A 26883-nucleotide genomic window follows, 5' to 3' on the forward strand; every position below is an offset into this window, starting at 1 on the left:
GAAGGGAAAGCAGACCTCCGGTGCCGGCGAGGCGGGAGCAGCCAGAGCCAGTGGTATGCACTGCCTTGCCTCCTTGCAAGGGGAGGAAGAGGCCAAGCGGTGGCGGCTCTGCCAATCAGATGCCGCGCCTGCTTTACCTCAGTGCGGTGACGTCTCTGCCAATCAAACAGCACTGAGATAAACCAGGCACGGCAATTGAGTGGCAGAGCTGCCGCCACTCAACCTCTTCCTCCTGTCGCCATCGCTGGGAGTCTTGGTTTCACAGCGGGTTGTAGCTTTGCGGCGTGGGCCGGATTTACGACCCAGGTGCGCCTGATCCAGCCAGCAGATCTTAGTTTACTGACCCCTGGACAAGCCCCTCTCATGGGCAGGGGACAGGGGAGAACATAAACCAGAGCAGAGGGGCAAAGAGGGACAAATGCAAAGAAACAGACCCAGCATTTATTTGTATTTAAACTTCATTTCAGTTTGGCATGAAGAGTAAGGGATTATTTTAAAGGCATAAGAGATCCACTAAATCGTGCTTTGCGCCAAATCATGTGCAGACGCGGTGCTACGGGTGGCGAACGTGCCTCCCGCATGGATCATGTTTGAAACCCAAGGTTCCAATGTACGAATATACGGTAACCTGAAAGCTTAACCTTTCAGTTATTCCTCAAAAAGCATGCATTCTTAGCACACTTGCTTAATACGCTCTTCCCCATGAAGTGAGACCAACATAATCTCTGGTACTGAACACTTCCTCCATCATCACAGACAACAATGCCTTAACTAGGAAATTTTGCTTTAAATTTATTTATTTTTTTAAAAAATCACGATTTCCTTTATACTGGATACCACTACACAACATGGTAATCATCCAGTTCAGATGTTACCTTCTATGTTAACAGTTACCTCATTCACTGTAGCTGAATACTGACAATGGTCTGGTCCAGACCCTCTTATCCTTTGGTGATACTGTAGTCTCAAAATCAGAAACTTTCACTTCCATTTTCAATTAGCCATGGATTAATCATTATGTCCAAACCCTAAACTGTGGTTAGTATTAACTACAGTTTAGAAAAACAGTTAACTTCAAACTGATTTATGAAGTTGCCTGGTTTCCCTGAACCATAGTTCAGACTAACCAGAGTTTGTCCAGGTTCAGACTTAACAAAATGTATTAAGTCAAAAAATAGAAGCAAAAGCTTCCAGTCTGCTCCTTGTGACCATGCCAGAGGAGAGGTAATCAGATGAACCTGAGGTGCATGGGGGCAAAAACCACAGACCTCACCAATACTTTCCCAAGCTGGTCCCCACAAGGCTCCCATACACCACCTATTCCAATAAGGACCGAGGGATGTAAAGACGGAGGAAAGTGAGATGAAGGGAGAAGTAGAGGAGGTAAGGAGAACAGCAGAGAAACAGGGACAAGACACGGTACCAGTTTGTGAAGCTGTCTTGTTTTCACTAAATATAGTTAAGATTAACTATGGTTTAAGGTTTGGTCAACATGGTAAACACGGTTAATCTAAAACAGAAGTGGAAGCTTTCAATCTCCTGAAAGGGAAAGAGAAATGTGTAAGCTGAAGAGGAGAGTAATATTCTCTAAACGATGGTTTAGAATACAGCCATTATTTTTGCACTGGATCTCTTCCATACTGCACTTATTTCCCCATTTCTACCCTAGTCACTTTGAGTTCTTCCATTACGCATGTACAAATTCCCTACATATTTGCCATATGCAGCATGGCACAATTCATGTCTGTATCATACTGCTTGAAAGAAAAGTAATCAGTAACAACTCCCTATCTGAGTGGAAATTTGTTGTTAATCATTTTTTTAAGCAAGCAAATGTAAAAACTATTCAAAATTTATTTTAATAAAATTAAATTATTTGGGCTTTAAAATATTTAGACCATACAACTATTTTTAAAAAGTACATAAATGTTTCAGGTTGTATACCATCTCTCATTTAGACTATGTTTAGAAAAAGAAACGAAATGGAATTTTGTAAAAGTAGATACACACTTTTTTTCCTGGCTTAACTATTCAGGGGCTAACCATAATTGAACAATGTAAAACAGGAACTGACAGCTTTGTATACTTGGAGATCACAACAGTGTAATGTGAAAATAAAAATCAGCATAAAAACACCAGCAGTCAGATTTTTTTTGTGATTTATTTTTTTTAACATGAAGCCCCTGAAAAAGGACACAATAATAGACAGGTCTTACAGCTTGAAAGGTGAGCCGTGATGGGGCCAGTTGGACTTCCTTTGGCAGAGTATCTATTTCCTTAGGGCCACCACAGAAACAGCCCTGGCTTACTTGTCATATTTCAGACATAAGGAGCATTATCACAATGGATTGCCAATGGCCAAGACTAATCTTACAATTTATAAAGCAGGAAGCAGTAGAACTTTTATCATCCCTTCAGAAAATTTGACTACCATGGGCCAAATAAAATTGGGCCACATTTCACTTCAGTGAAAACTTAGCTATAAAACCATGCCAATTAAGCCCTACAACCAGCTCTCTTAACGGAAAAGCAAGTTATAGAATTTTTCAGAAGTGAAATGATTGACCATTGCAACAGGATAAAAGGTTACAGTCTGGACAAATGGAAGATGCTGTATTCATCCCAAGTCCTAAATTTGCCATTTTTACATACAGAAGTTTGGCAAAACCATTAATTTCTGCAGGTCATGATACATATCTGAGCTCCAAGCTTTCAACTATCCTGACAGATGAGCATGTATCTAAAGCCAGCAAGAATAGCCTTTTTGGCATTCTATCTTCACTGAGACTCCATCTGAACTCAGTATTCCAGATCAAACCTAGGAGTTTTTTTGTCTCTTAAAAGGAAAAGCGATGTACCTGAGAATTACTGGAGTTCATCAGAAGCTGTAGCACAACAACAAAAGCAAATACTAGCTTGGCCTCTGGATTTACTTTCATCATAATTTAATAAGCAACAATTCACTATTTGTTGGACGAAAATGGATAGTTACGTTTTATCAGCTTCATTCTCCTATTAATGAATGAAGCATGCACTCTTAACAAACGCAACTAGAGTTGGGGAAATCTAGTGACTGAGAATGAGTCACTAGGATAATCTACAAATAAAGGAACAGGTTAGAGACATACATGCTTTTTAAACCACTCTGATTTTTCTATTTCAGTGTGCACTTTAACCTCTTTAAGCCTGACAAAATAACACTGCCCAAAGTGAATAGACTGCCCAAGTGTAGAACTAATCTGTTCTACAAAATGTCATTGAATCTTTTAATAACAATGGTGTTCTCAACAAACAACTGATAGCATTCTTGCTCATCCTTCCCTTATGGAATCTAAGTCCCTGAAGTTCTCAAATTCTCACCACATTATTCTACTGCTCTTCTCAAATAAATATTTTCCAATTCTTTAACATAAAACTATCTTACTTTAAATTTAAACACCTTGCTTCTTGCCCTAATGTCTTGTATTCTCTAGGAAAGGGGGTCACACATATCAAAGATACAACAGAATGAATGTGGCAAATGACAATTGGTCATTCACTCAGGCTTAAGATCAAGCAATTCAACAGAAGAGGGATTGAAAAGGTTTGCTATTGGAACTCTAACAAACGGGGGGGGGGAGAATGTGTGATTTTAAAGGGTGGGGTGGAATCCCTGTAAATATATGGAGTTGAATTCAACTAATTATACTTGGAGGAGACTGAAATCAACAGGCATGGATAATTTAAGTCCACTGATTTCAGTGGATCTATCCCAGATATAACATACCTGGATTCAACCCATAATGCTGTTCTACTTCTTTCCAACATTAGGCAATAACCATGCCGAAAAGAGAGGACCTATAATCTATCTACCAATTTGAGCTCCTCCTTCTTGAACTGTGGCCCTCAAAACTACCATTCAGTGTTGGCATGGGCCTGAACCACCCTGAACATATGTCTCCTGTTTAACTTTTGTGAATGGCTGGCAATAGCAGCATACATTCATTTACATAGTCACTCTTCAAATGTTACCTCAAATGCATGGATTACAGACACATTTCCCTCTCCATAATATACTTGCATCCTAATCTCGCCAAATGAGAAAACCCCCCACTTAACTCACACATCTTTACTTTAGCAACTGACATGCACCCTTCCTCTTTTCCCATGGTTACAACTTCCTGTCCCTATTGTCTACCGTAACTTAAATATCCAACAAACTTTTCCTTCCCCACTGCCAAGGGCAGTTATATAACAAGTGATATATATATAAGTTATATAATGTGATGTTAGATATCCAAGGATGGTAAATGAGGATATACTTGCATGGAGTTATTTACTTCTAAGCTATTTCTGCAAATTTTCCCTGGAAAATGGCATCTTGTCTGTCAGTTTCTTAAACCCAACTGAATTTCACGATTGTAGATGAAATTTCTTGTTGTCAAAGGGCAACGTCTCAAAACCACTCACCAACCATTCATTGCTTCTTCTGTTTTCCCAAGCATAGCTTGAAAAAGACATCCTGGGAATTTCATTGGCTGTAAAAGTATCACGCAGGGCAAGGAAAGAGAAGGAGGCAGGCTCTACAGGTATGCAGATTGCAGAGACTGGTAGGGCCATGTGAGAACTGGGAGGTGAACGCTTTTTGAGAGGTTAGGGTACAGTCTAATTTTACAGGTACTTACAAGTTTTGGAAAAATGTAATGGTCAGCCCACTGATCAGGCAAGATGCTAAACTTAGCAAGTGCCTCTGCATACATCATGCCAGCACAAGTTGTAATTGGGTGTGAAATGCCTAGGTCTCTTTTGAAAAACAGCTGCAAAAATATTCAAATCTAATCCTGAAATCTATGCATTTTGTTCAATTACTTTAAGAGCAACACTGACTGAAATGGGTAGGTTTTGAGTACTGCAAATGAATCACACTGAAGCAAGGAAAAATTGCCAGACTTTCTCCAGACTAGCCATGTCAAACAGCAACCAACAAATGGCATTTAAGAATGCATCAGTTCTTCCTCCACAGCCCAATCAAAGCTATTGTCATGGACAACTTGAAACATGACAGAATCTAGACAGAGTCTCTAAAAGGCAAACCATACCCTTCCTTGTATCAATAGCCCAAACTTTGGTTCACTAACCCTAAGATCATAACATCTTTAGATATACCCCTTCTATGCAGATTACTTTGGGGGCTGAACTGCAAATAACATTTCTATAAATAGCAAAATCCAAGACAAGGGTCAAATGAATTGTTATGGACTGACAAACAAACAACAAAAACAAAAACCAGCAACACATTAGGGTAGTAAATACAGGTATAGAAAAGGCACTAATTCCACAGCCTTTTATGTACAATGCAGGGGATCCTACCCTTTGGAATTGTCATGAGATCATTTGAATGTGAACAGTCTTTAAGGACTACTTATTAGGGCTGGGTGATATATCAATATATTGTCCAAAACCGGTTTGAAGTTCACACCATGATAACTGTTTCATAATATTTGACCTCACAAAATATTGTTAATCACAAGGTGTGTGAGGGCTAGGCAATATCTGGTTTTCAACATCATGATATATCACTAGCTAAACATTGCAATGTTATTACCAGCAAAGCATAATACTCATCACCATACTTTGGATTGTCCTGAATACCACCATTTGGTAACGAAGTCCCAAACCAAAACTCTTGTTTGGATGCATTTTGGCTTGCCTGCTGATGAAAGTGACCATGAGGTGATTGATATTATCATCATTTATCAGTTTTAGACCCTTAAGTAGTAGCAGTTGCCGGGACATTGTACTGTTTGCCTTTGCATAGTTCCTTCCATATTTCAGATATCGTGATATATCTAGACATCATGATGTTTAGCTGGTGATATATCACAATACTGAAAACCAGATATTTCCCACGCTTACCACTTATATGAACCTAGGAGAAAGCACACTGGAATAATAATTTTTGAAACTTGGATACTTAAGCAACAGCTACATTCTAGTAAAAAATAAGACACTAATTTAGGCTTTCAAACACCCTGGCATAGGAACAGACACCCTGGCAGTTTATTTCATTATTGTTGTTATATTTCTATTCAGATTTCTCACTAAGGCTTTTTTGGGGAACCAAGGATGCCATTCTGAACACAGATTGCTTAAATCCCACTTTCGTAAAGCCGCCTAAATGTATAGGTGTACACTGAGTAAACTGATCAAGAGCCATAGATTCTCCAATGACAAGGGGAAGGAATCTGGATCCTAAACTAAGAGACCACAGTAATTTCCATTGTCTTCATGATCCATCATCAAACATGGCATCCTCTTAACAATGTTGTTCCACGTACCGGATCTGAACAAGAACATTGTGAGGCATATTGTCAGATTTCGCTCCCCAGTTTTATTATCCCATTCCTTTCAAGTTGCACCAAAAGCCCAAACTGTTCACTAACATATGCTAACTCTGATTTCTACTATGAGGAAACCAATTCTGAAGAGTTTCTTTCCCCAACATTTTAAGGGTCCAAAAGTCAAGTAATATGACATACGACTTCCTACTACCATTCCAACAACCTCTCACTCTATCATGTACACATACATCCAGGCACCGCATCACATATGGTTAAGTACAGAAACAGTAGTACATTTTTGGTGGGCTAACTGCAATTAGCACTAATTGGCTAAATTTTGGAGCAGCTTATTAAGGTCCAAGAACCAGCTGTAACTGAAACACTACAAATAATACACTGAACTAACACTAAATCTATACTACATTAAAATCCTATTATCCAAGTGATAATAGGTAAGCATTGAGGCCTGCGTAACTTTTCTGAACATGCGAGAGCGCCTCTTACTCGTCCATACTGACATACTTCTAAATGAGTTTCAGTTAAGCAATATTTTATTATTAATTTATTATTTATTTTCTTTTATTTCGTTTTCTACCTATCCTTTTACAGCAAGCCTTCAAAAGATGGCATACAACAGAAATTCAATTCCCGCCATCTCCAGTTAGGGTTTGTTTAGAGCTGGCTTGTCCAACTTCCAAGAGACTGCGATCTACTCCCACTATAAAAAAAATTGGCGGTGATCTACCTTGAGACCAAAGTTGTTGAGCTTTTTTTGGAGGGGGGTGCAAGCTACCACAGGCATTCCGCGATCTACCAGTTCATCACAACTCAATCTACCTGTTGGCCATCCCTGGTTTAGAGAGCAACATGAATGAAGAGGAAAAAGCCGCAGTGTGCCTCAGGTTCTCCTTTTTACTTAACCAAAGTTTGTTGTGTGGGTCTGAACTGGCAAACTGCAGTTAACATTAAATTAAATCAGTTACTGAAGATGGCTTGTAAAAACTAACCATGGTTAAGCTCAACCACAGTTCCAGGTTCAGATAACATGGTCAGCAGTGGCAAATGGTTTTACATTTTGTCTGTTATGATATAGCAGTAGAAAATAATCAAAAGCTGACGCAAAAGTCTGTGAACTACTTCTCCTGGATGAATGGGAGAAGAAGTGAGGAAAACCAAAGCTCACTCCTACTCATTCATGTTGTCCTAACCAATGTCTACCATGACATACACATGCTGTAGAGTGAGGGGTAGATGGGGTTCGTCAACCTGGGATGGTAGCTCATCTAGAAGGAAAACTCTGATCCTAAACCTCCACTGCCTTATGGGACATCTTTGGGGGAAAAAAAGGCTAAGGAGTAAAGCCTAATCAGATCTGAAATCCCTAAGGCAGCTGGATGGTGCCTTGTACACCTCCTTCCAGCAGCTCCTGTTGCCAAAAGCATTGCTCTGCTTTCCTTTGGACCACATCAGCAAGGCCGAGAGGAGGGTCTTGCCGCCTGGGCAGCCCAGGACCGCCATACACACTGCCCAGACTTACGCCCCGGGGAGTTCACTTCGGTGACTTCACCCCCAGAGGCACACTCCACTGTCTCTTGAGACAGATGGATGCCAATACATATGCTAGGACTTCAGGCTGCCTTTGCTGAATTCTCAAACAAAATTATTTCTGAAATAGAAATAAATGTTCAAAACTTCATTATAAAACAAATCAGATTATTGAAGGCAACTAAGTATGAACCCAAAAGCAGAAGAGCTACATATCAAAATCTCGTGACTGAATAAGTCTTTCCACATTGGTGTGCAGGTAGTATAATTTTCTTCTGAACTAACAGGTGGATCCAGGTCCAATATTATTCACAAGGCTACCCCAATGAATCTGTTATAAATTACACTATAGTTACTACTGTTTTTCTACTAGCCACAAACTGGTGGGATGTAAAGCTACAGCACTGAATACTTGTAGCACTAGTGAAAAAGATGAATTCCAGGATGGGGTTGATTAGAAAAGAGAATGAAAATAAGTCTGTCACTATTCTAAAGCCTTTATTAGCTATAAATCTACAGTGATCTGGAATATTATGTTCCATTCTGATCACCCATTCTTCTAGAAGGAAATAGCAGTCAGAACAGATGCAAGGCAATCAAGAGCACCTACCTGGCAACAAAAAAGTGAGAGCATTTGGGGGCTTTAACCTTAGAAAAGAAAAACACTGGGGGGGGGTAGGGAGAATATGATAAACAATTGTATTGACATTATTTTTTTCTCTCCCACTTCCCTAACTTGGAGTGACCAAAACAAACTGGGCATTGATTCAAGGTAGATAGAAGTACTTCTTCACAAACACACAATATATTTATGGAATTGCTGCCACAATATAGATGAGAGGTTGCCAATTAGCTTAACTTGCTTTAAAAGGGAATTAGACAAATTCACAGGCAAATATCTCAATAACGTTTAGCTAAAAAGAACCACCTTGTTCAGAAGCTGAGTACTGTGGGCAGGGGTAGAGAAAGCAAGGAACTACCATGGCAGTCCAAAACTGTTTTTCAATTGTCTGCACCACTTCAGTTTCAAGACGATTTTGCTGTGCAGTACCTTTTGTCCCAGATGGGAGCAGATATTTGGGTCCTGCCCAGATACTACCCCAAAAAGTGACTTGGGGTATTATTGTGGAATACTGTAATGATAGTAGAATTCTGAAAAAAGATAGTAAGCCTTGAAATTCCAATTAAGAAATATGTACTTAAGACTGGGTCATACATCTTTCTCTGCAAAAAATGGAATGCCAAACCAGGATATTAACTAAAGAATTCTTAAGTTGAATAGGTTTTGCTTGATAGGGAATAATGCTTGGCCCTTCCAAAGTGACAATGAAACAGAGAGAGAACCAAAAGCTTCTTATTTTATCTCAAATCTGGAAACCAAAACAGCAATCATAAAAGTCTGTCAGTGGCCTTAAACATAAAACCAGTATGTAATCAATTTCCTGAAGCAACCCTTAATACTTCTTCATAAAGTGCATTTAGTTTACTTTGAAAGAAAACACTGAGCCTACTACAGAAGAAGTTAGATGTCAGCCATATTGTGAGAGAAACTGCAGCAAAACTTCGCCTTCATAAAGCCTGACAAATGAAACCTTGATGCAATCAGTTAAGAGCAGGCTCCCTCACATATTTGAAAAGTTCAATCACCATACTCTCAAACTAAACACTACCCTTTCCCCCTAAAAAGACAATAAATCCTCAAGGAGCCACATTCAATTACTCCAGAACTCACAAATATACTTATAATCAATCATGCACATAACTTCAAATAATGTGGTAGGAATATAGATGCACTTACTCTGCATTAAATCCATTCACATGCAAGATCCGCATTTGTTTGACAATTGTGCTTTTACCAGATTCACCAGCACCTAAAAAAAAAAAAAAGGGAAATCAATTTCAGAAGGAAGCAGAATAAATTCTGGGGCACATGAGTCGCTTCAAGAGGCAAAACCCATGAACCTAGGTTACTCACCGCAAGACTGAAAACTGAAAGGAAAAAAAGCAGTAATTGCCACTGGAAACTGTAGCTGCAGCTAAAAATAAATGTCCAGATGAAGTCATGTGTCGGAGCTGAAGCATGAAATATTTCACTATCCATTTTTCCCCCAGTTGTCTACATGAAACAAGCAGAATGGGGAAACTAAGGCAGAGGCAAGTTTAGTATTCTGAAGGGAAACGGGAGTTGCCTCAAACGACTACTTCAAAGGGGAGGGGGAGAGAACAGAGCAAAGCCAATTGTGTCTGTAAAACCCCAATGTCTTTAATCACACCATCAGCCAGTTCAACACACTGAAACAGAGAACATGGTGCCATTTGAAAAAGGAGAACCCCTGCCACCATTCTGCTACAGTGATGCCTAAGAGCCCCCTCCTGCTCCCCACCTCTCATCTGCATCCTGCAAGCAGCTTCCCATCACCTCCACATGCTCTACACCCCACGCACATACCCACCAAGCTGCACATTAAGTCTGCATTTTGAAAATACCATCTTGTTCACTCCCATGAGAAGACGTCCTTCATTCTGCACCCTACGACTAACCCTTCTCTTTTCTCCCACTCCACACACAAGAAAGCCCCTTTTCTCCCCATCCAGTCAGCATGTTGCACCCACTCAGTCTGCACAGTGAAGGGCTTGAACCATGAAATCTGACGGAGATATTCAGGCACTCCAGCCACTAGCTTTCAATATTTCTATATAAAAGCTGGCGTTTTCTCTTCCCCCTTTGCAGGAAATCAAGTCCTGCCATGGTGATGCAGACACACAGATGCTCTAGCATCTTTGGGTAGTTTATTTCCATATACAGCTCTCACAAGCCCCAGAAAAAAAAGAGAAATTTAGGAGACCTAAGCAAGGCAGGGATCATGAAGGCATCATTTGTGTTTCTTCAATGCCAGGCTTTCCCCGGTACTCAATGACAGCACAAGCCTCCATTTTGAGTCTCGTACACAAAACTAAATTTTAGCAGCTATATATCAAAGTATATTTTTCTGGGGAAGTCTATCCTGTCTCCCTTCTCTTTCATGTTTTCAAATTCCACAGCAACCTAACGCCTTCCTTCACTCCAACACACTATTAAAACTACTTAACCTCTGAACATTTTAATGCCAGACATGAAATCTTCACTCCCACCCCATTCTTTATAAATATTGGTGGAAAACAGGTTCAAAAAGATTTCACCAGGACAGATAAATAACTGCATATAGCACTCGCCAGTCACAGAGCTGTAATAGGTCAAAAATAAACAAAAATCTATCATACCAAGCATAAAGAGAGCTCATCAAAAGTGAGGGTGTTTTCCCCGACCTTCCACCATGAAGATGAGGGACAGCTAAAACTATCAACCCCGCAAGACTTAAGCAAATACCAATTTAAATTCCCACCCTATTCCTGAAATTCCCAGCAGCTATCTATAACTATTGTATTTTCTCTCATACTGTGTTTTTCATTAAAAAAGAAACACTAAACAGTTATCACTGATATGTCAGTCAAATGCATACATTTGAGAAACCACACTAAGGACTTCTAAAAGTCCTATGAACAAGCTTTTAAGATGAAATGTGTTTTTTCCATTGCATTATTCTTAACATGTTCACCACATAATACATTATTACTAGTACTGTGTACTTGTGCTTTCATTTCTGGATTTTATAGTACTTACACTACTACACCACAGATTTCTTGTCATTCTCTGTATGACTTAAGGACTGCATGTAACTACAGTTTTTAAGCCACCACATCTGGGCAAATCAAATTTAAGACATAAGGAACCCATGTTTTAATTATGAAGAGCCAAGCTATTTTCTAACTACTCGAAGCTTAAACAAATGCATATAAATGTCTATAAGCTTCTGTTCTGGATATTTAAGCTGCAAAACTGATTTCCACATCAGTTTTAAATACAAGTTACATGGGATTGAGCACAACTGATTTAAACAGATTTACTTCCAACTATGCATTCTTAAGATCGCACACATCGGGCAAACATTAAATCAGGTATTTTCCTCAAATATATGTGCCAGAAGGGACCTGGATAATCACTTCAATGCAGAAAATGTTGCTATAATTATTCAACTTGTATTTTAGACCTCTTCCTTTCTTGAAATCAATGACTTAAAGGCTCTCTTCACTCAACAGCTCGCTGAGTCCCATGTTCACTATTCCAATCACCAACACTACCTAAAAATATGGATCATAGCAAACTAGGTTCTCCTCTAAAAAAAATACATGCCATTCAAAAGCAATACTCCAGTACCATTAGATACTACAATGTCACACAAACTGCGTGTCTGAAAACAGAATATTCATTTTATGTTAGCTTGAGGTCTTTGGGAAGTGTTATAAACCAAGGGTGTATCTGCTGGAAAAAGCACACCAAACAAATAGGCCAGCATTTGGTATTAATATATATGGAGCCAAAAATGCTCATTCCCCAGCCGTATTTTCCCCAATGTTAATGATAACAATAAATGTGACAAAAGGAAGGACGCAAGTCCATCACAGTATTAAAAATAAACCTTTCCTTCCGCTTCCTTCAGAAGTCTCCTTTTCTGAGTCCACATTAAGACCCCCTTTCCTTCCAAGTCCCCAGAGAAGCACCTTAGCCCACCGCCACCCCATTTATCCAGAATACACCCCACCTCCAACTCAACAGAATACTGCAAAGCCCCACTCACCTCCACACACTTCCTGTAAGGATTTGTGCATGTATAGCGTTCCCAAACGGGGAAAAGGGTGAGGCTGGATTCTTTTCATACTCCCTGTCCCCCATCCGCTACTATCATCCACTTCAGTCTCCCCACCAAGGGCCCACACACAGCAACTGCAACCACCTTAACTGAAGTGCCGAGCATCCTATGACCTGCAGCCCCCACCCCCCAAAAAACCCCTCTACCTGTACAGGCCCCGACATTACGTTCTATGAAAGTGACATTCCACTTAAAACATCACTGACAGCGGCCTCAACCAGTAACAGTTTGAAAAGACCAGTGTCTTTTCAACAGTGGTTTGTGCCCTCTTCTCCATGCAGCAGTTACCTATGAAGTACAGGGTGGGGGGGCAGAAACAGGAGGTGGTGAATCATGTTTGGGGGGCAAACCAGTCTAAAAAGGCCACAGCAGATGTATGTTACCTATCTGTCACCTTAGTAATAATAATAAGGTAAATCCTAGGAGTAGGGTGAGCTACCAGTTACAACATATCCACTTTGGGGGGGGGGGGTCCCAAACAGTGGGGGGGGGAGGGAGGTTTAGAGGAAAAGGGCCAACCAGCGTTGTCATCCACCCCAAGGGGTTTCCTTGCTCACCAAGGAACACACCCGTGTCTATGAAACGTATGAAAAGGACGTGTTGGGAGCAGAAAGGATCGGGACCTTTTCGAGTGCCTAGCTGGCTCCCCTCCCCCGAGCTGTCACCCCCCCGCCAAAAACAAAAACACCCCTCCCCACTGAAAACACCCCCCCCCCACAAGCGTGGCTGCAGTACGGCTGAGGGCCCGAGGCCTACTCTCTCCCAGGCCCCTTTTCCCTCGCCGCCAAGCCCTGGAGACCCGCTTCCTTTTCCCTTCCTGCCAAGCCGGGAGAGCTTCCCCGAGAAGCCCGCGGGGAAGGCAGGCAGGCAGGGAGGCAGGCAAGCGAGCGAGCGAGCAAGCAGGCGGCCTGGCAGGCAGGCAGGGCCCCACCTCTCCCTCCCGCTGCCCAGTCACTGCTGGGCCCCGTTATTGCCACCCGTTACCCAGGGAGACCCGGGCCTCGAGAAAGACGTCCGCGCTTCCTTTCCGCTCTCTCCCGCGCCCCCGTGTATGCGGGGGGGGGGGCGCGCGCTTGGCCTCCTCAACCCCCCCCCGCCAAAGAGAGACGCCCTCCTCCCCGCTGCCCCCGGCCGCCCTTACCCAGCAAGAGGAGCCGGTGCGTGGCCCTATAGACCTGCTTGTCCTTCTGCAGCTGCTTCTCGATTTTCTTGTTGGCCTCCCGCTGCGCCTTCTCCTCGTTGCGCTGGTCCTCAGTCTTGCTGTTCCCTAAGCAGCCCATCTTGGGGGGGGGGGCGGAATGGAAAGGGGGGGAAGGGAAGGGAAGGGGGTGGGGAGGAAAGGCCGGGGGTTGGGGGGCGCAAAGGAGGGGGCACCCGCAGCCGAGAGACAGAGAGAGAGAGAGAGAAAGGAAAAGGGAGTGGGGCAGGAAGCAACCGAGTCTGGCTGGAGAGAAGGCGGCTGTGTGTATCTCGGGGGGGGGGAGCCTCTCTCCTTCCCCCCCTTTTTTATTCTTTTACTCGCAGCTGCCGCTGTCTAAAGACATGGAGGGAGCGGAGTGCGGAGCCTACTACGGGGTTGGTTGGGGGGGGGGGGAAGAGGAGGGGAGGGGGGGGAAGAGAGCGATGACTTTGCTACTGCTCAAGCCGGGCCTCCAACCTCTTTTCTCCCCCACACCTCGACCAGATCCTCTCGCAATGCAGATCCGGAGAAAAAAGGGGGGGGAAAAGGGGGGGGTTAGGAATAGAAGAAGACGGGGGTGTAGGGAACGGAGGGAGATTGGCAGTCACGAAAAAAGAAAAAAAAGGGGGGGAACCACACTGGCGCGCAGGGGGGGGGGGAGAGAGAAATTCTCCGCAGGATCACGGGTTAAAAAAGCTGCCTCCTTCTTCCTCCTTCTCCCCCCCCCCCCTTTTCCAACCCCTGCAGCAGTAAAATAATAACAATAATTGGGTCTTTAAAAAAATATTTCCAGCTTCCACGCCACCTCCAATGGTGGGGGAGGGCGAAATGAGAATATTAAGAGACGTCTCTGTTTCTATATATATATTATATATATAATCCTCCAGGTCCAAGGCGGCGGCGGCGGCAGTAGAGCAGCTTCCAAGTAGAGAAACCTCCCCAAATCCTGGGCACGGAGAAAATCTAGAATTGTCTCTCTTCCTCGCTCCTCTTTTTTCTTCTTCTTCTTCTTTCCCCTCCCGTCCCTTCCCTCCCTCTCCCTTTGCTTCTTTTTCTTCTTCTTCTTCTTCTTTCGCCTTCCTCGCTCGCTCTTCTTCCTGCCTACTCCTTTTGCGCGCGCGCACACACGCCGCCTCCCTCTCCCAAAAAGGGCGCAGCGCCCGAAGGGGGTCAAAGCCAACCCTTCGGCTGCTGGCTGGCCAAACGAGTCCCCGCTTTCCTTTCCTGGCTTGGGTTGCGGGGAGAGAGAGGGAAATAGTCTCTCTCTCCCCTCCTGTCCCCCTCGATATTCCGCGGCGGCGGCGGCCGCTGTTGTCGTTTCTTCCTCCGCCTTAATGGTGGTTGCCGAGATCCGAGGCCCTCTTCGTTTCCCCCCTCCCTCTCTCGCTTTCGCTGCTCTCTTTCTCTCTCCCTCCCCGCTTTTCACGTTCGGTTTCCAGACTGCCGAATCCCCTTTGGCTTCCCCTTGCAAACGTGGGGAGCAAAGGGAAGAAGGGAGGGGAAACGAGAGAGAGAGGGGGGGGAAGCAAGTGGGATCTCCTCCCCAGTAAACGAAAATAACTCTCCCGATGAGCTTTTATTTACTTCCTTCCCTCCTCCTCTCTTTTTATTGCCTCCCCCATTTTATCTCCCCTCCTCTCTCCCCTTGCATTTATTATTATTATTATTATTATCAGGATTGCGATGGTTGTTATTTTACTGTTGCATTCGACAGAGGAAGGGAAAGGCGAGAGAGGCAGAGACGGGGTGGGGCAAGGCGAACTCACACGGAACCATGGGAACTCAACCATTCACATGATCCCCAAACGTCAGGAGTTAACTGACTTGGAGGCGCCCTCTTCAAACACCCACCGGGAGAGAGGGACGCGCAGATCCGCGGCAGCGGCTGCCCTCGTTGCAATGCCGACTCCTTCCCTTCTTGACACGCCCAGGGCTTGCGCGCTGTGTGAGTGCGCGCGTGTGTTTTAAATTTAGCTTCCCGCGGGGCGGGGGGAGTTCCTTCTGGCTCCTTTTTTTTTTTTTTGCGGAGGGAACCTCAGTTTCCTTTTTGTTCACCAACGCCCCCTTCTCTCTGCGGAATTAGGATCCTGAGCACGACGCGGACTTTGTACAAAATAGGATTAAACAACGGCCCCCCCAAAAGGCTTCGGGGGTAGGCGAAAGCACCGGGTGAAATGGCAGATCTTTAACTTTTGAAAATGCGTAACCAAAAATGCCTTCAAATAATTTAAAATGCGGCGCGCGGGGGGGGGGGGTGGCGCGTTGATCAAACGCTGCGAGCCCTTGAGCCACGATGGGGTTCCTGGGCAATTAAAGCAAATTAATAGCTGTAATTAAAAGGGAGAGGAAGTCCTTGCTGGTCATGCATAGGGATCATGGGTCCGATTGGTTGAAGAGAAGCGGGGCGGCGAAGTAGCGGCAGTGGCACCTGTAGGCAGCATGAGGAAGAAGAAACGAGGGGCCAAGGGAGGGAGAAATGAGGCAAGACACGTGTCAGGCACTGGGCGCAGTTTTGGGGAAGGAAAAAGGCTTCTGCCACATGCGCGAGATTTCTGCCCCTGGATTTTCCGTGCTGATTAAGCTGGCATTGCATTTTGACGTGCCACATGGAAGATGCAGGGCAGAGTGTTTAACTCCTGCTATTCTCATCCTATTTTTAACCTCTGGTCGTTAGCTGCTTTGAGCTGATATTTATAATTTGCAACGCTTTATGTTATTGTTTTATAGCAACGTTTTGCATTGTTTTTGACTGCTGCTGGTGTGACATTTTCTTCCTATCAGTTGTAATTTGAACAAAAAATTAATAGGCTGTGGAGCTGCCTCAGGAAGGCTAGGAGGGACAAGCCGTCTACAAATGCTGAGATGAATATGTCTGCAGTACTGTCCAGGTTATCTACTGGCCTGTGAATTCCTTTGATGAGCAAGAAAACTCATTCCACTGCCACCGTTGTGATCTAATGTTCAATAGAAGGTTAGCAGGGCAGCCTAAACTGACTAGTTGCAAGGCGTCAGTGAAGGCTTGATTTAATGCCAGAGACTTATACAGTATGTTTAATGCAACCAGCTCCTTTTTTTTTGGTCAGAACTCTGTACTGAATGCAACTGTCTAACAATATGAGCCTATTTTTCAAACTAAGGCTACAGTCCTTTACAGGTGAGTAACTTTTCTAACTGCATTTCAATTCCCAGCTTTTGCTTGAAACCTATTTTTGAGTTATTGCAAAAGTGTGTTTTGCATCTTTCCTATCCAGTTCCCATATAATAAGTAGATGGAGGTAGCATATATGATCTTCAAACGTAATGGCTAAGAGTGTGAGTCATAAACAGAGAGTTCCCAACTTCCCAGTCCCTCCTCAGCTGTGAAATCATTAGGTGGTATTCAGTAGGCACCTGATTTGTCAAATAGAGCTTCTGATCTGCAATGTGAAAATAGTAATACTGGCCTACCTTGGAGGGTTTTATTTATATTTATTTAAAAGTTTCTGTTCTATCCTTCAACCTCATACAAGCCCTCAAGCTGACAAAACAACCCTAAAACATAAGGAAGGCACCTAAAACCGGACCCATAACCACAACAGAGAGCAGCAACTTTCTGTTACCTGGATCATCTCGTAAAAAATGCCTCAGGGAAATAGACTTTTGAACAACAAATATGTTGTTTTTAAGGCAAGGGTTGCTGATGCAGTGCCAGTATGTCCACCAGTAACTTCTATGGTACCTGTGAAAGGCCTCTAAATATCCCCTCAAAACTCCACAATGTGTGAAAAATGGTGTGCTCTTCCTGATCGGTTCCAGATGACACTGGTTTGGCCTATGCAGCCCCGCAACGGCCATTTTGTGGCTGTGCCCAGCCGGCTACACAATGCTAAATAATCATGTATCACTCATTCACACACATAAACACATACACTGCTCTTCATTATATATATGCTCTCCCTTCACACACATATAGTTTGTAGTAAGCAGGAAAAACGGGGGAAAGGGGGGGGGAGTCTTCTTTTGGCTTGGAGAACCAGTGAAATTAAAACCCTCCATTGTAGGGTAACAATATCATCATGACCTGCTTTTCCCTGGATAATGCAAACACCAGAAATCTTACGTGTGCGAAGGAAGAGGATTAGTTTTGTTCAAGTTTTATATTGCCCTTTGTCTCCTTTCGAAAACGAAAACAACCCAAGTCCTTGTGGATAAGATTCTGGCCAGTCTTGCAGATATGGAGGGAATGGAGAGTTGCCAGCTCATACCACTTTAGAAAGGAAGGAAAAGTTGCCCGCCACCTTGGGGCTATTTTTAATTCTTGGCCAGCAGACCTTTCCAGAGGTCTTTTTGTTTTAATAAAAAGGACATTAAAAAATACATTTAACTACTTTTTAAAAAAGTTAAATTAGCATTTTCTAACCCTTAATACAGTTGCAGCACTAGCCTGTCCGATTGGATTAAAAATAATTTGTATTTAAGGGAGAGGGGTATTACTAGTTCTTTTTTTAAAAAGGAAAGAAACAGAACAGAAACCAAGATCAACTTAGGTTGACCATGCCTGACATTTTTACTATATGCGGCAGGGCAACTAAATGTTGAAATATTTCAGTTAATTGAGGTCAGAAGGTAGAGCGTTTCTTTGATTGGCCTAAGTCACCTGGTCTCAGCCATCTGCCTCAGGCATCAGGTTTTGTACCCGCAAACATAAACGGAATAACATTTATAGCACATATGCTGCTGCACTGTTTCTCCACTGGCCCTCACCATTGAGCCAGGGGTCACTTTCACTGCCACATCTTCCAAGTGTCTCCTCACTTGCCTAACCTTCCTGACTCTACAATTCCATGATTCTGTGCTCAGATGACTCTCAGTGTGATCAGTAGGGGTGTTGATGTCCTACACATAATTTCCTTGCTTAAGCTCTGCAGCAGCTGACACAAAACCTCAAAATTGCTGACCTTCACCCCTGTACCCATGATCCTTAATGACTATCGCAGGACAAAGGGTAAATTCGGTGTATGTACAGTTTACACACTAATCTTGCCATTAATTATATGTCGCAAAAGTGAAGTCGAAGTTATGGCCCTCACTCAGTGAGGTATAAATAAGGCATAAATGCAAAGCAAAGAACTTGGAAAGTTTATAGGAATATAGTTTTACCCTTTTAAACAAAAAATAATAATAAAATACAGAAATGGAAAGTAGGGGTGGGGAGCTGCAGTCTTTGAAATGTTCTTAGTTACTAGCCGTAAGAAGTCTGGCTTCACTTTTTAAAATGAGCTGTATTTTCTCACTGGCCAAACTGTTGATGTTCTAGGTGGTTCGTGAACATTCTTAGGAAATAAAAGAGTCTGCACAGGGCATGTAGGGACAAGCCCCCCCCCCCCCCCCCCCGCTTTATGGAATTTATCACACCTACTGAGGTTAAGGCGATACTTATTCAGAATGGTCTTTCCACCATGCCCATGCATCCGTTCCACCACTGCCATAGCACCACCTCTGAGGAACAGAAGTCAGAAGGCAAAGTGGTAGTTTCCTGAGCTGTAACTTGCTTTTTTAAAAAAAATTCCTGCCAACGTTGCCACAGCGATGGCAGCAACACCCTCACCAGAGGCATACATCTCTCACGTTTGTCAATTACAATATTTAGACACTTCCTGTTACCTGGGCACCAAAGGCTGTGTACGATAATATATATATATAAATACAAATGCTATTTAAAATGCAGTAAAATAAACAATCAGATGGAGAATAAAAAAATATCCTTGAAATTCCGGAACAGCTCACCCATCAGCAGCCAGCAAAAGCCATGGTAAATAAATAAATAAGTTTCCCACGTGTGCTGGAATTGTACCACTGTTGGTCGGCGTGTGTCTTATTTCTCAGGAGAGACCGTTCCAGAGAGTGGGTGCCACTGCAGAGAAGGCCCTCTTACAGTAACCTGCATCCTTATCAATACCATCGATGTAATCCCTGTTTTCATATCACTCAGTCATTTATTCAAAATATTTCTGTCTTGCCTTTGCTGAATCCCTGTTCTGCCCCAACTCCGCAATGTGTTTGTCATATTGCCCCCTAGTTTCCGCATTTAGAACTGTTTTTAAATTTCTTGTAGATGCTGAGCATCATGCATAGACTTACTATTCCTATATACCGTAGTACAGTGTATTTAATCCTCTTTAGACTATTTTGCAGAAGGAAGAAAAGCCACCCATTTGGGCTGTCTTCTCTGGAGTTGCCATCAGGATTGCCTGGCCTTGCATTGTATTTTTACCTCACCCATGCCCATCTCTTTTATCTTAGTCAAGATTCAACAATCCATAAATCCTTCTTCTGTCGCTAAGCATTTGATTGCCTGCATTTATAAACTGCTTGCTGTTTGACTTTAGTAAACTTATTACAGATGAATTTTCATGAAAAGGTGGATTGTGTGAGAATTTAGTTGACTGGATAGACAACTTAGAAGAAGGCGGGAAATAGCTCATTGGGACAGCATCTACCTTCTGTCCAGAAGGTCCCAGGTTCAGCCCTTGGCATCTCCAGACAAGATTGGGACAGATCCTGCCTGACACCCTAGAACGCTGCTGCCAACCAGTGTAGAAAATATTGAGCTATATGGACCATTGGTTTGACTCGGTAGAGAGCAGCTTTCAATGTGTTGGTCATTAGCTGGTGGCCAGATCTAAGGTGGGTCATAACAGCAGCACTACCACCAAACAAATATATAGTAAAAATAAATAAATTAAAATGATTCACCAACATGCAAATTGGGGCTAATGATGGGCCCAAGGTATGAACATTTTGAAGACTTGTGGCCTAATGTGTTGAGGCCTGAACAACTTATGGTAGCATAGCCAAGACACAATCAACACACTTAAAAAAATGTCTAGATCCAAAACACCCAGCTTCTTCCCATTCCTTCTCAACAATACCAGAAAAATTGTGGATTCATATATGGGCAGAAACATAAAAAAGAATAATCTATTATGGTATCAGCAAATGCCACCTGATAAGTTGCCATATGTCCTCTTTTTCTAGGACACGTCCTCTCATGGTTATGTAAAATGGGAGTCGTCATAGCGATCCATAGTTAAAAGTAGAAGTGTGCAAATGTGTCCTCTTTTTTTGCTCTTCGAAATATGGCAGCCCTACACAGGCTGTTAGGTGACATTATTGGAACACACCAGTGGAGTAGTTTTGTCATCCAGCTTTACGATGGGGCAATCTCAAAAGCTCACTAAGATTTAAATTCAGACAAGTAGCTTGAACACAATTTCCTCTAATGTAGACAAAGCTTAGACAGTATTATGTGCTTTGTAGAAAAGGAAACTTGGCAAAACAGATATCATAATATATACTGACAACTGAGTCATTGTTAGGAAAGTGATTGCCTTTGCATGTGCTGGCATTGAATTCCATGCCAGATTTGAATTAACCTTGCGTTGAAATTGTCGGGACAAGCTGTGCACCTGCCCCAGGTGCAGAATAAAAATTCTGAGTATTCCCGTAATATTCTATGCTCGTTCCCCGAGGTTGCACAGCAGCCGGGCAGATGTATTAAAAACACTAACCTCTGTTACTACACTGCTCATTGGCTTTCTGCAGAACCAGCGTCTGTACTGTTACATGGAAGGAAAATACATTTTCAGGAGAGTTTCTCAAAGCTACATGATCACACATATTTAAACTAGCAGGACCCCCCCCCCCAATTCCTCTTCAAAATGGCAGGGTCACTGATAAATATTTGTTAACATGCAAAGCTTGCAATCCTAAATACACAAGGGAGAAAGCCCTATTGGTCATGGTGGGATTTACTTTAAAGTAAACATGTCTAGACCTGCACTGTAAATCATGTTAATTAATTACACACTAAGTCAAGACATGTTAACAGTTGCACAGGGAGCAAACATTTGGTAAGGTGCGTATGGTTGCTTCTGGTTACTTTAGTAGTTTTAACTGCGTGGGTAACACCTCTGTATCTGTGTATGCCATGATGATGATGATAAATTCAGAAGATCCAGATAGTATAGAATGCACTGGTTAGGCTCTTAGCCGACAACATGCGAGACCTCTAAAACATCTGCACTGGCTGCTCATATTCAACTGATCCATGTTTTGGGTTCTCTTATTGACATACAAAGCTCTGAACAACTTGGGTCCAGGATAGCCTAAAGACTGCCTCATATCCCAGCTCGGTCAGTGAGATCCTCTGGAAGAGCACTCTTAGCTGTCTCCCATATTACAGACTGGCCTCAACTAGACATTGGCTGTTAGTGTGGCCAGTCCCATGCTACCATTAAAGTTTCATAAGGCACCCTCATTGTTAACATGTCTTGAACACTCGTGGGTTTTTTTTTAATGCCTACTTGGTTTGATTCTTAAAAAATGACTATCCAGTTATTTGAACAATCATTTTGTCTTGTTTTCAGACTGTTTTGCTTTATTGTATTCATATTTACTGCTGTACAGCGCCTCAATGTTTTATGATACAAGATGTCAGTATAGAAACACTGTTACAAATAAATGAATAAATAAAACTTAGTACAGGGCCTGGAACGAATTCTCACTAGAGCTGCATGATGCTACACTCTATTACTTTCCCTAATCAAAAACCACCTTTTCAGCAATACCTTTGTCATATTTCAGGGATGGGGCACCTGAGTGCCTCCAGATGTTGTTAGATTCCAACTCCCATCAGCCTCAGCCAGCAGAGCCAGTCGCCAGGAATGATGGGAGTTGTAGTTCTTTAGGAAAGCAACAGGTTCTTTTAGTGTGTATGTTTGTGTACAGACCCATTTATTTCTGTTCCAGACTGGCTGCCAATCATTTCAATTGTGCAATCACATATTCTATAGTGAAATATTTCAGGTTGTTGTTTGAGTTTTTAGTCACCAATCGGAGGAGTTGTTTTGGTTGTTTTCTAATACGAGCATCAACATCTCTTGGCCCCTCTCTGATCCCCGTCCCCTCCAAAAAAAGACATAAGGAAGTGGCTCCTCGTTGCGTGGGTGACCCATCTTTTAGAAGCCAGGCCCTCTTATAGCCCAATAGTTAAGAGAGGCTAAACCCTGGCTCAGATCCCTGTCTGGACTATCTCATGTTTTTTATAACTTCTCCTGGCCTCTAACAGAGACAAATAATAAACGACTGCACTGTGATCGTTCCTAATGAAACTTTGCCACCATCGTGCTTTTAGCCTCCTATATAATAGCAGTTCCATATGCCTTTTTAACCTTATTGGCTCAAAGTCCGCTAATAAAGCTCAAAATTTTAACTTGTTTATTTAAAAAAACAAAAACCAACACACTAACAGTAGAACTCGGATCTGCAAATTGATGAGCATTAGCTGGAAGAAAACAGTGCAGCTATTTTTACATCTGAAATGCCTTTTGTCAAAATAAAATAGGCAGGGGGAGTTACACTGATGTATCCCAGATGAGGATCTGGCACTAGGTCTAGTGCTGGAGTTAGCAAAATTGATGCTAAAATGTTATTTTAGGAACAGTACTCCTTCATCTCTTTTAGGACAGTGTATGTATTTGCCAGAATCTGACAGAATACATTCTAGATGGTAGTATATGGAGAATGCTGGCATTCACACGTGAATGCTAACAATCCAAGTTTAATTTCGCAAATGTTCAAAAGCTCGTAGATACACACCAGTGAAGCTTGACATTCACATTCAGTTTCAACAGACCGTAAACATCAAATATAGAACGGGGTTATCAAGACAGCCGCAGCAGAGGAAAAATGCCATACAAATGCATGCAAATTGTACCTTTTAAAATAAGAGTATAACAAAATCCACGAATATATCAGAAATAGTGAAAAATGTCAAAGATTTTGACTTTGAACTCATCTTCCCTTTAAATAATTGTGGCCCAGTTTTCATGCCAACAGCAAAGAGCTTGGCTATATTTTCTGTAATCTTAGGGTTGGAGTCTGTCGTTAAAACTGAAACGTAGAATTCATCTGACTTCCCAAGTGTAGAGGAAGTGCAGGGGAGATAAATCATGATCTTATATCCTTATAAAAATTATAGCATGGGCTAATGTTTCAACTGAGTTGCTTTCACAAGGACAAACTCTCAAGTAGTAAACTGACCTTCTATAACAGCTGATGGGAAAGCATTGAACCTTGCTATTTAAAATACTCCCCTGTATCTAGGAATATTTAATGTTGATAATACATGGAGGGTCGATAGTCACTACTAGGTTGCGGACTGAGTCACACTGGTGACAAAACCCCGTTTGTCAGAGTCAATACATGCCGCAAGTTAAGATCTAAAAGTCTCTCTGAATGCAGCCAGTCACTTTTCCTAAGCCAAATAGCAGACTGTAGGGTAGTAAATAGTCAATGGAGTTGACTTGGTTATTAACAAAGAGCAATCCTAATTATGAAGCAAAGCCAGGGATGATGTTGTTGTTTAGTCGTTTAGTTGTGTCCGACTCTTCGTGACCCCATGGACCAGAGCCAGGAATAGATAGCCCAAATCTACTAAGGATAGATATAGGCGAAGCCAATCACCATTTGCCTGGGACCACACTATTGGTTCCAAAGAATGAATGTCCAGTTTGGAAGACTACACTGGTGACAAAACGTATTTCTCAAAAAAGTGGTTTGCTCTGTGAACCCAGACTCATGGTTTGTCTCCTCCAAATAAATCATGTCCACTAAGCCAATAACAAACCCCGGGTTAAAGCTTGTGGTTTGTTTAAAGGTAAAGGGACCCCTGACCATTAGGTCCAGTCATAGCCGACTCTGGGGTTGTAGCACTCATCTTGCTTTATTGGCCGAGGGAGCTGGCGTACAGCTTCGGGTCATGTGGCCAGCATGACTAAGCCGCTTCTGGCAAAACCAGAGCAGCGCACGGAAATGCCGTTTACCTTCCCGCTGGAGCAGTACCTATTTATCTACTTGCACTTTGACATGCTTTCGAACTGCTAGGTTGGCAGGAGCTGGGACCGAGCAACGGGAGCTCACCCCGTCGCGGGGATTCGAACCGCTGACCTTCTGATCGGCAAGTCCTAGGCTCTGTGGTTGCAAGACAAACTCCAAGTCTTGGCTCAGATGTAACACTAAGCTAAATCATGACTTAGCTCTGAGATATGCAGGAGGAGGAGGACAGGGGAAAGAGCAGAGCAGCCACAGTTTTCCGAATGTGCACCAGCACACTTGGTTTTTCATACTAACCTGTAGTTTTCCTTAGGTTTGTGTGCAAACCAAGCCATTATCTGTCTTAGGTGAAATAGTTCTAGCCGAAAGCAGGCTGCACAGACATATAACTGCTTGCAAGTATTTCTCCCCGTGAAACAAGTGGTTAGCTCTGGGCTGGGGGAGGGGGAAGTTAGCCGAGTAGATTTAGAAGGGGATATTAAGCTTTAAGAAGTTTACAAAACATATTAGTAATCTGCCACAGAAGTACTTTACCTAGTACAACCTTACACAGAAGAAGAAAAATAAAGGTGGTATATGGGACAGACCCAGTCCGTATCAATGACATTTACTGAAATGAGTAGGGAAATTTAATGAATAATGACCCAAACTCATGTACTTCACAACATGGTCAATAAATAAGTCACTGAGATAAGGAGCAAACCTTGCCTTGCATACAGACCAAATCAAACTCCTGGGTTTTAATGGGCTGCTGATTTGGGGGGAAAGACCTTTCGCACAAACATGGTTCTAGAGAAGTGACCACAGCCTCAGGAAAGCCATCCATCATTACAGAATTCAAAATGGATTGGAAAAAGTACAGCTGCCCATTGTCTCTAAAAACACATACACACACACGTTTTTTGTCCCCCTTCCCCTCTGGCCTAACAGGTTTTGCAGGTTTCATCCGCTTTCATTGTAAAAAAAGGGACATGTTGTAAATAATTCTTTTGTATATATTCCCTCACTTCCAAATTCCCAACCATTCATTTCCCCTGTTCTGAAACAAGCTGACCAAGTTTACTCTTGCACACTTCCTGGGATTTATTTATTTTTGTTAAAAAAAGATGTTGTGCACAGTGGTGAAGAACTACCTGTGTACTTGCCCAGTTTGAAAAACACAGCCATGGAGAGTGCCTATGTAATAACCAAGGGTTTGGGACATGCACACACCAAACAGATACACCCTATCAAGGACCTCTCACAAATGTGGAGAGAAAATGGTTTAGGAATCAAAGGCAGAAGACTTAAGCTGCTCATCTGTAGACACCCTTGCACCAATGTGTGCACAGAAAGAACAGACCTGAGCTACCTCTTGTGCGAGAGATAATCCCACCACCACCATATGGGCACAGCCTAGGTCTCTTGATCCATCCTGTTCGTTACTCTATTTTACTATACACTGAGAACGAAATTAGCGGTTCCCAATAACGGACAAACACACACACACATCAAAAAAGCAAGGAACTAGAAATGGGTGGCAGAGGTGCTGTGATTTCTACCAACTTGAAAATCCCACGGTTTGTTATTTATTTACTTTAAGGAGCAGGCTGAAAATAGCCAGTGAAAATATATAAATTCCACAAAGACTTTATGAAAAAGCACAAAGCATGTTGTATGTGATTCACTTGGCAAGCAGCGCGCAAACACACACACACACACACACACACACACAAACCAACGTTCCAGTCCGCTAACTAGTTAGATTTAACATCCTTTTAAATTTGCCCTTCAATATCAATATTATTTTTGTTTAATCTGTTGCCTATTCCAGTCCAAAGCTTATTATGAACTTTCAACCAACCCAATCCTGATGCATTAACATAAAAGCACATTCGGCCACTGCTGAGCTGGCTGGACAGGTCTGGACTTTCTAATCCCTTCATAACTTACTTCTCCTGACAATGCTTACCTTGTGCTTTAGCTGGACCATCTGTTTCCATTACTTCAGTCCACACAGATGCTTGTCTCCCAACTATGCCCTTCAACTCTCTGCATGTCGGAACTGATTCGCAAATAGGATTTCTGTGCAACTGACAAAAATTCAGACCACAGAGATCCACAAATGTTAGCATGAGTTCTAATGCCAGCCAACTAGTGCAGACCCTCCAATTCTCCCTATTTTCCAGGGACAGTCCTGGATTTACAGAAGCCATCCCGGTTTCTGATTTGATCC

At 42.6% G+C, this 26883-nt stretch overlaps 1 protein-coding gene across 5 annotated transcripts in view; it reads right to left on the reverse strand.

The window, feature by feature from the left end:
• GNAS (GNAS complex locus) overlaps positions 1 to 26883 on the reverse strand; it is a 179131-nt gene that overhangs the window by 92911 nt on the left and 59337 nt on the right. For 2 of the 5 annotated variants that reach the window (XM_079979689.1, XM_079979688.1), the window contains exon 2: positions 9664 to 9736. In XM_079979689.1, the coding sequence (XP_079835815.1) occupies positions 9664 to 9736 (73 nt within the window). Of the gene's footprint in view, positions 1 to 9663; positions 9737 to 12541; positions 12924 to 13754; positions 15418 to 26883 lie in introns of those variants that run through there. The other 3 variants (XM_079979690.1, XM_079979691.1, XM_079979692.1) reach the window with 3 other exon arrangements.

This window comes from Podarcis cretensis, assembly GCF_951804945.1.
Source record: "Podarcis cretensis genome assembly, chromosome: 6".
Taxonomy (NCBI): Eukaryota; Metazoa; Chordata; class Lepidosauria; order Squamata; family Lacertidae; genus Podarcis; species Podarcis cretensis.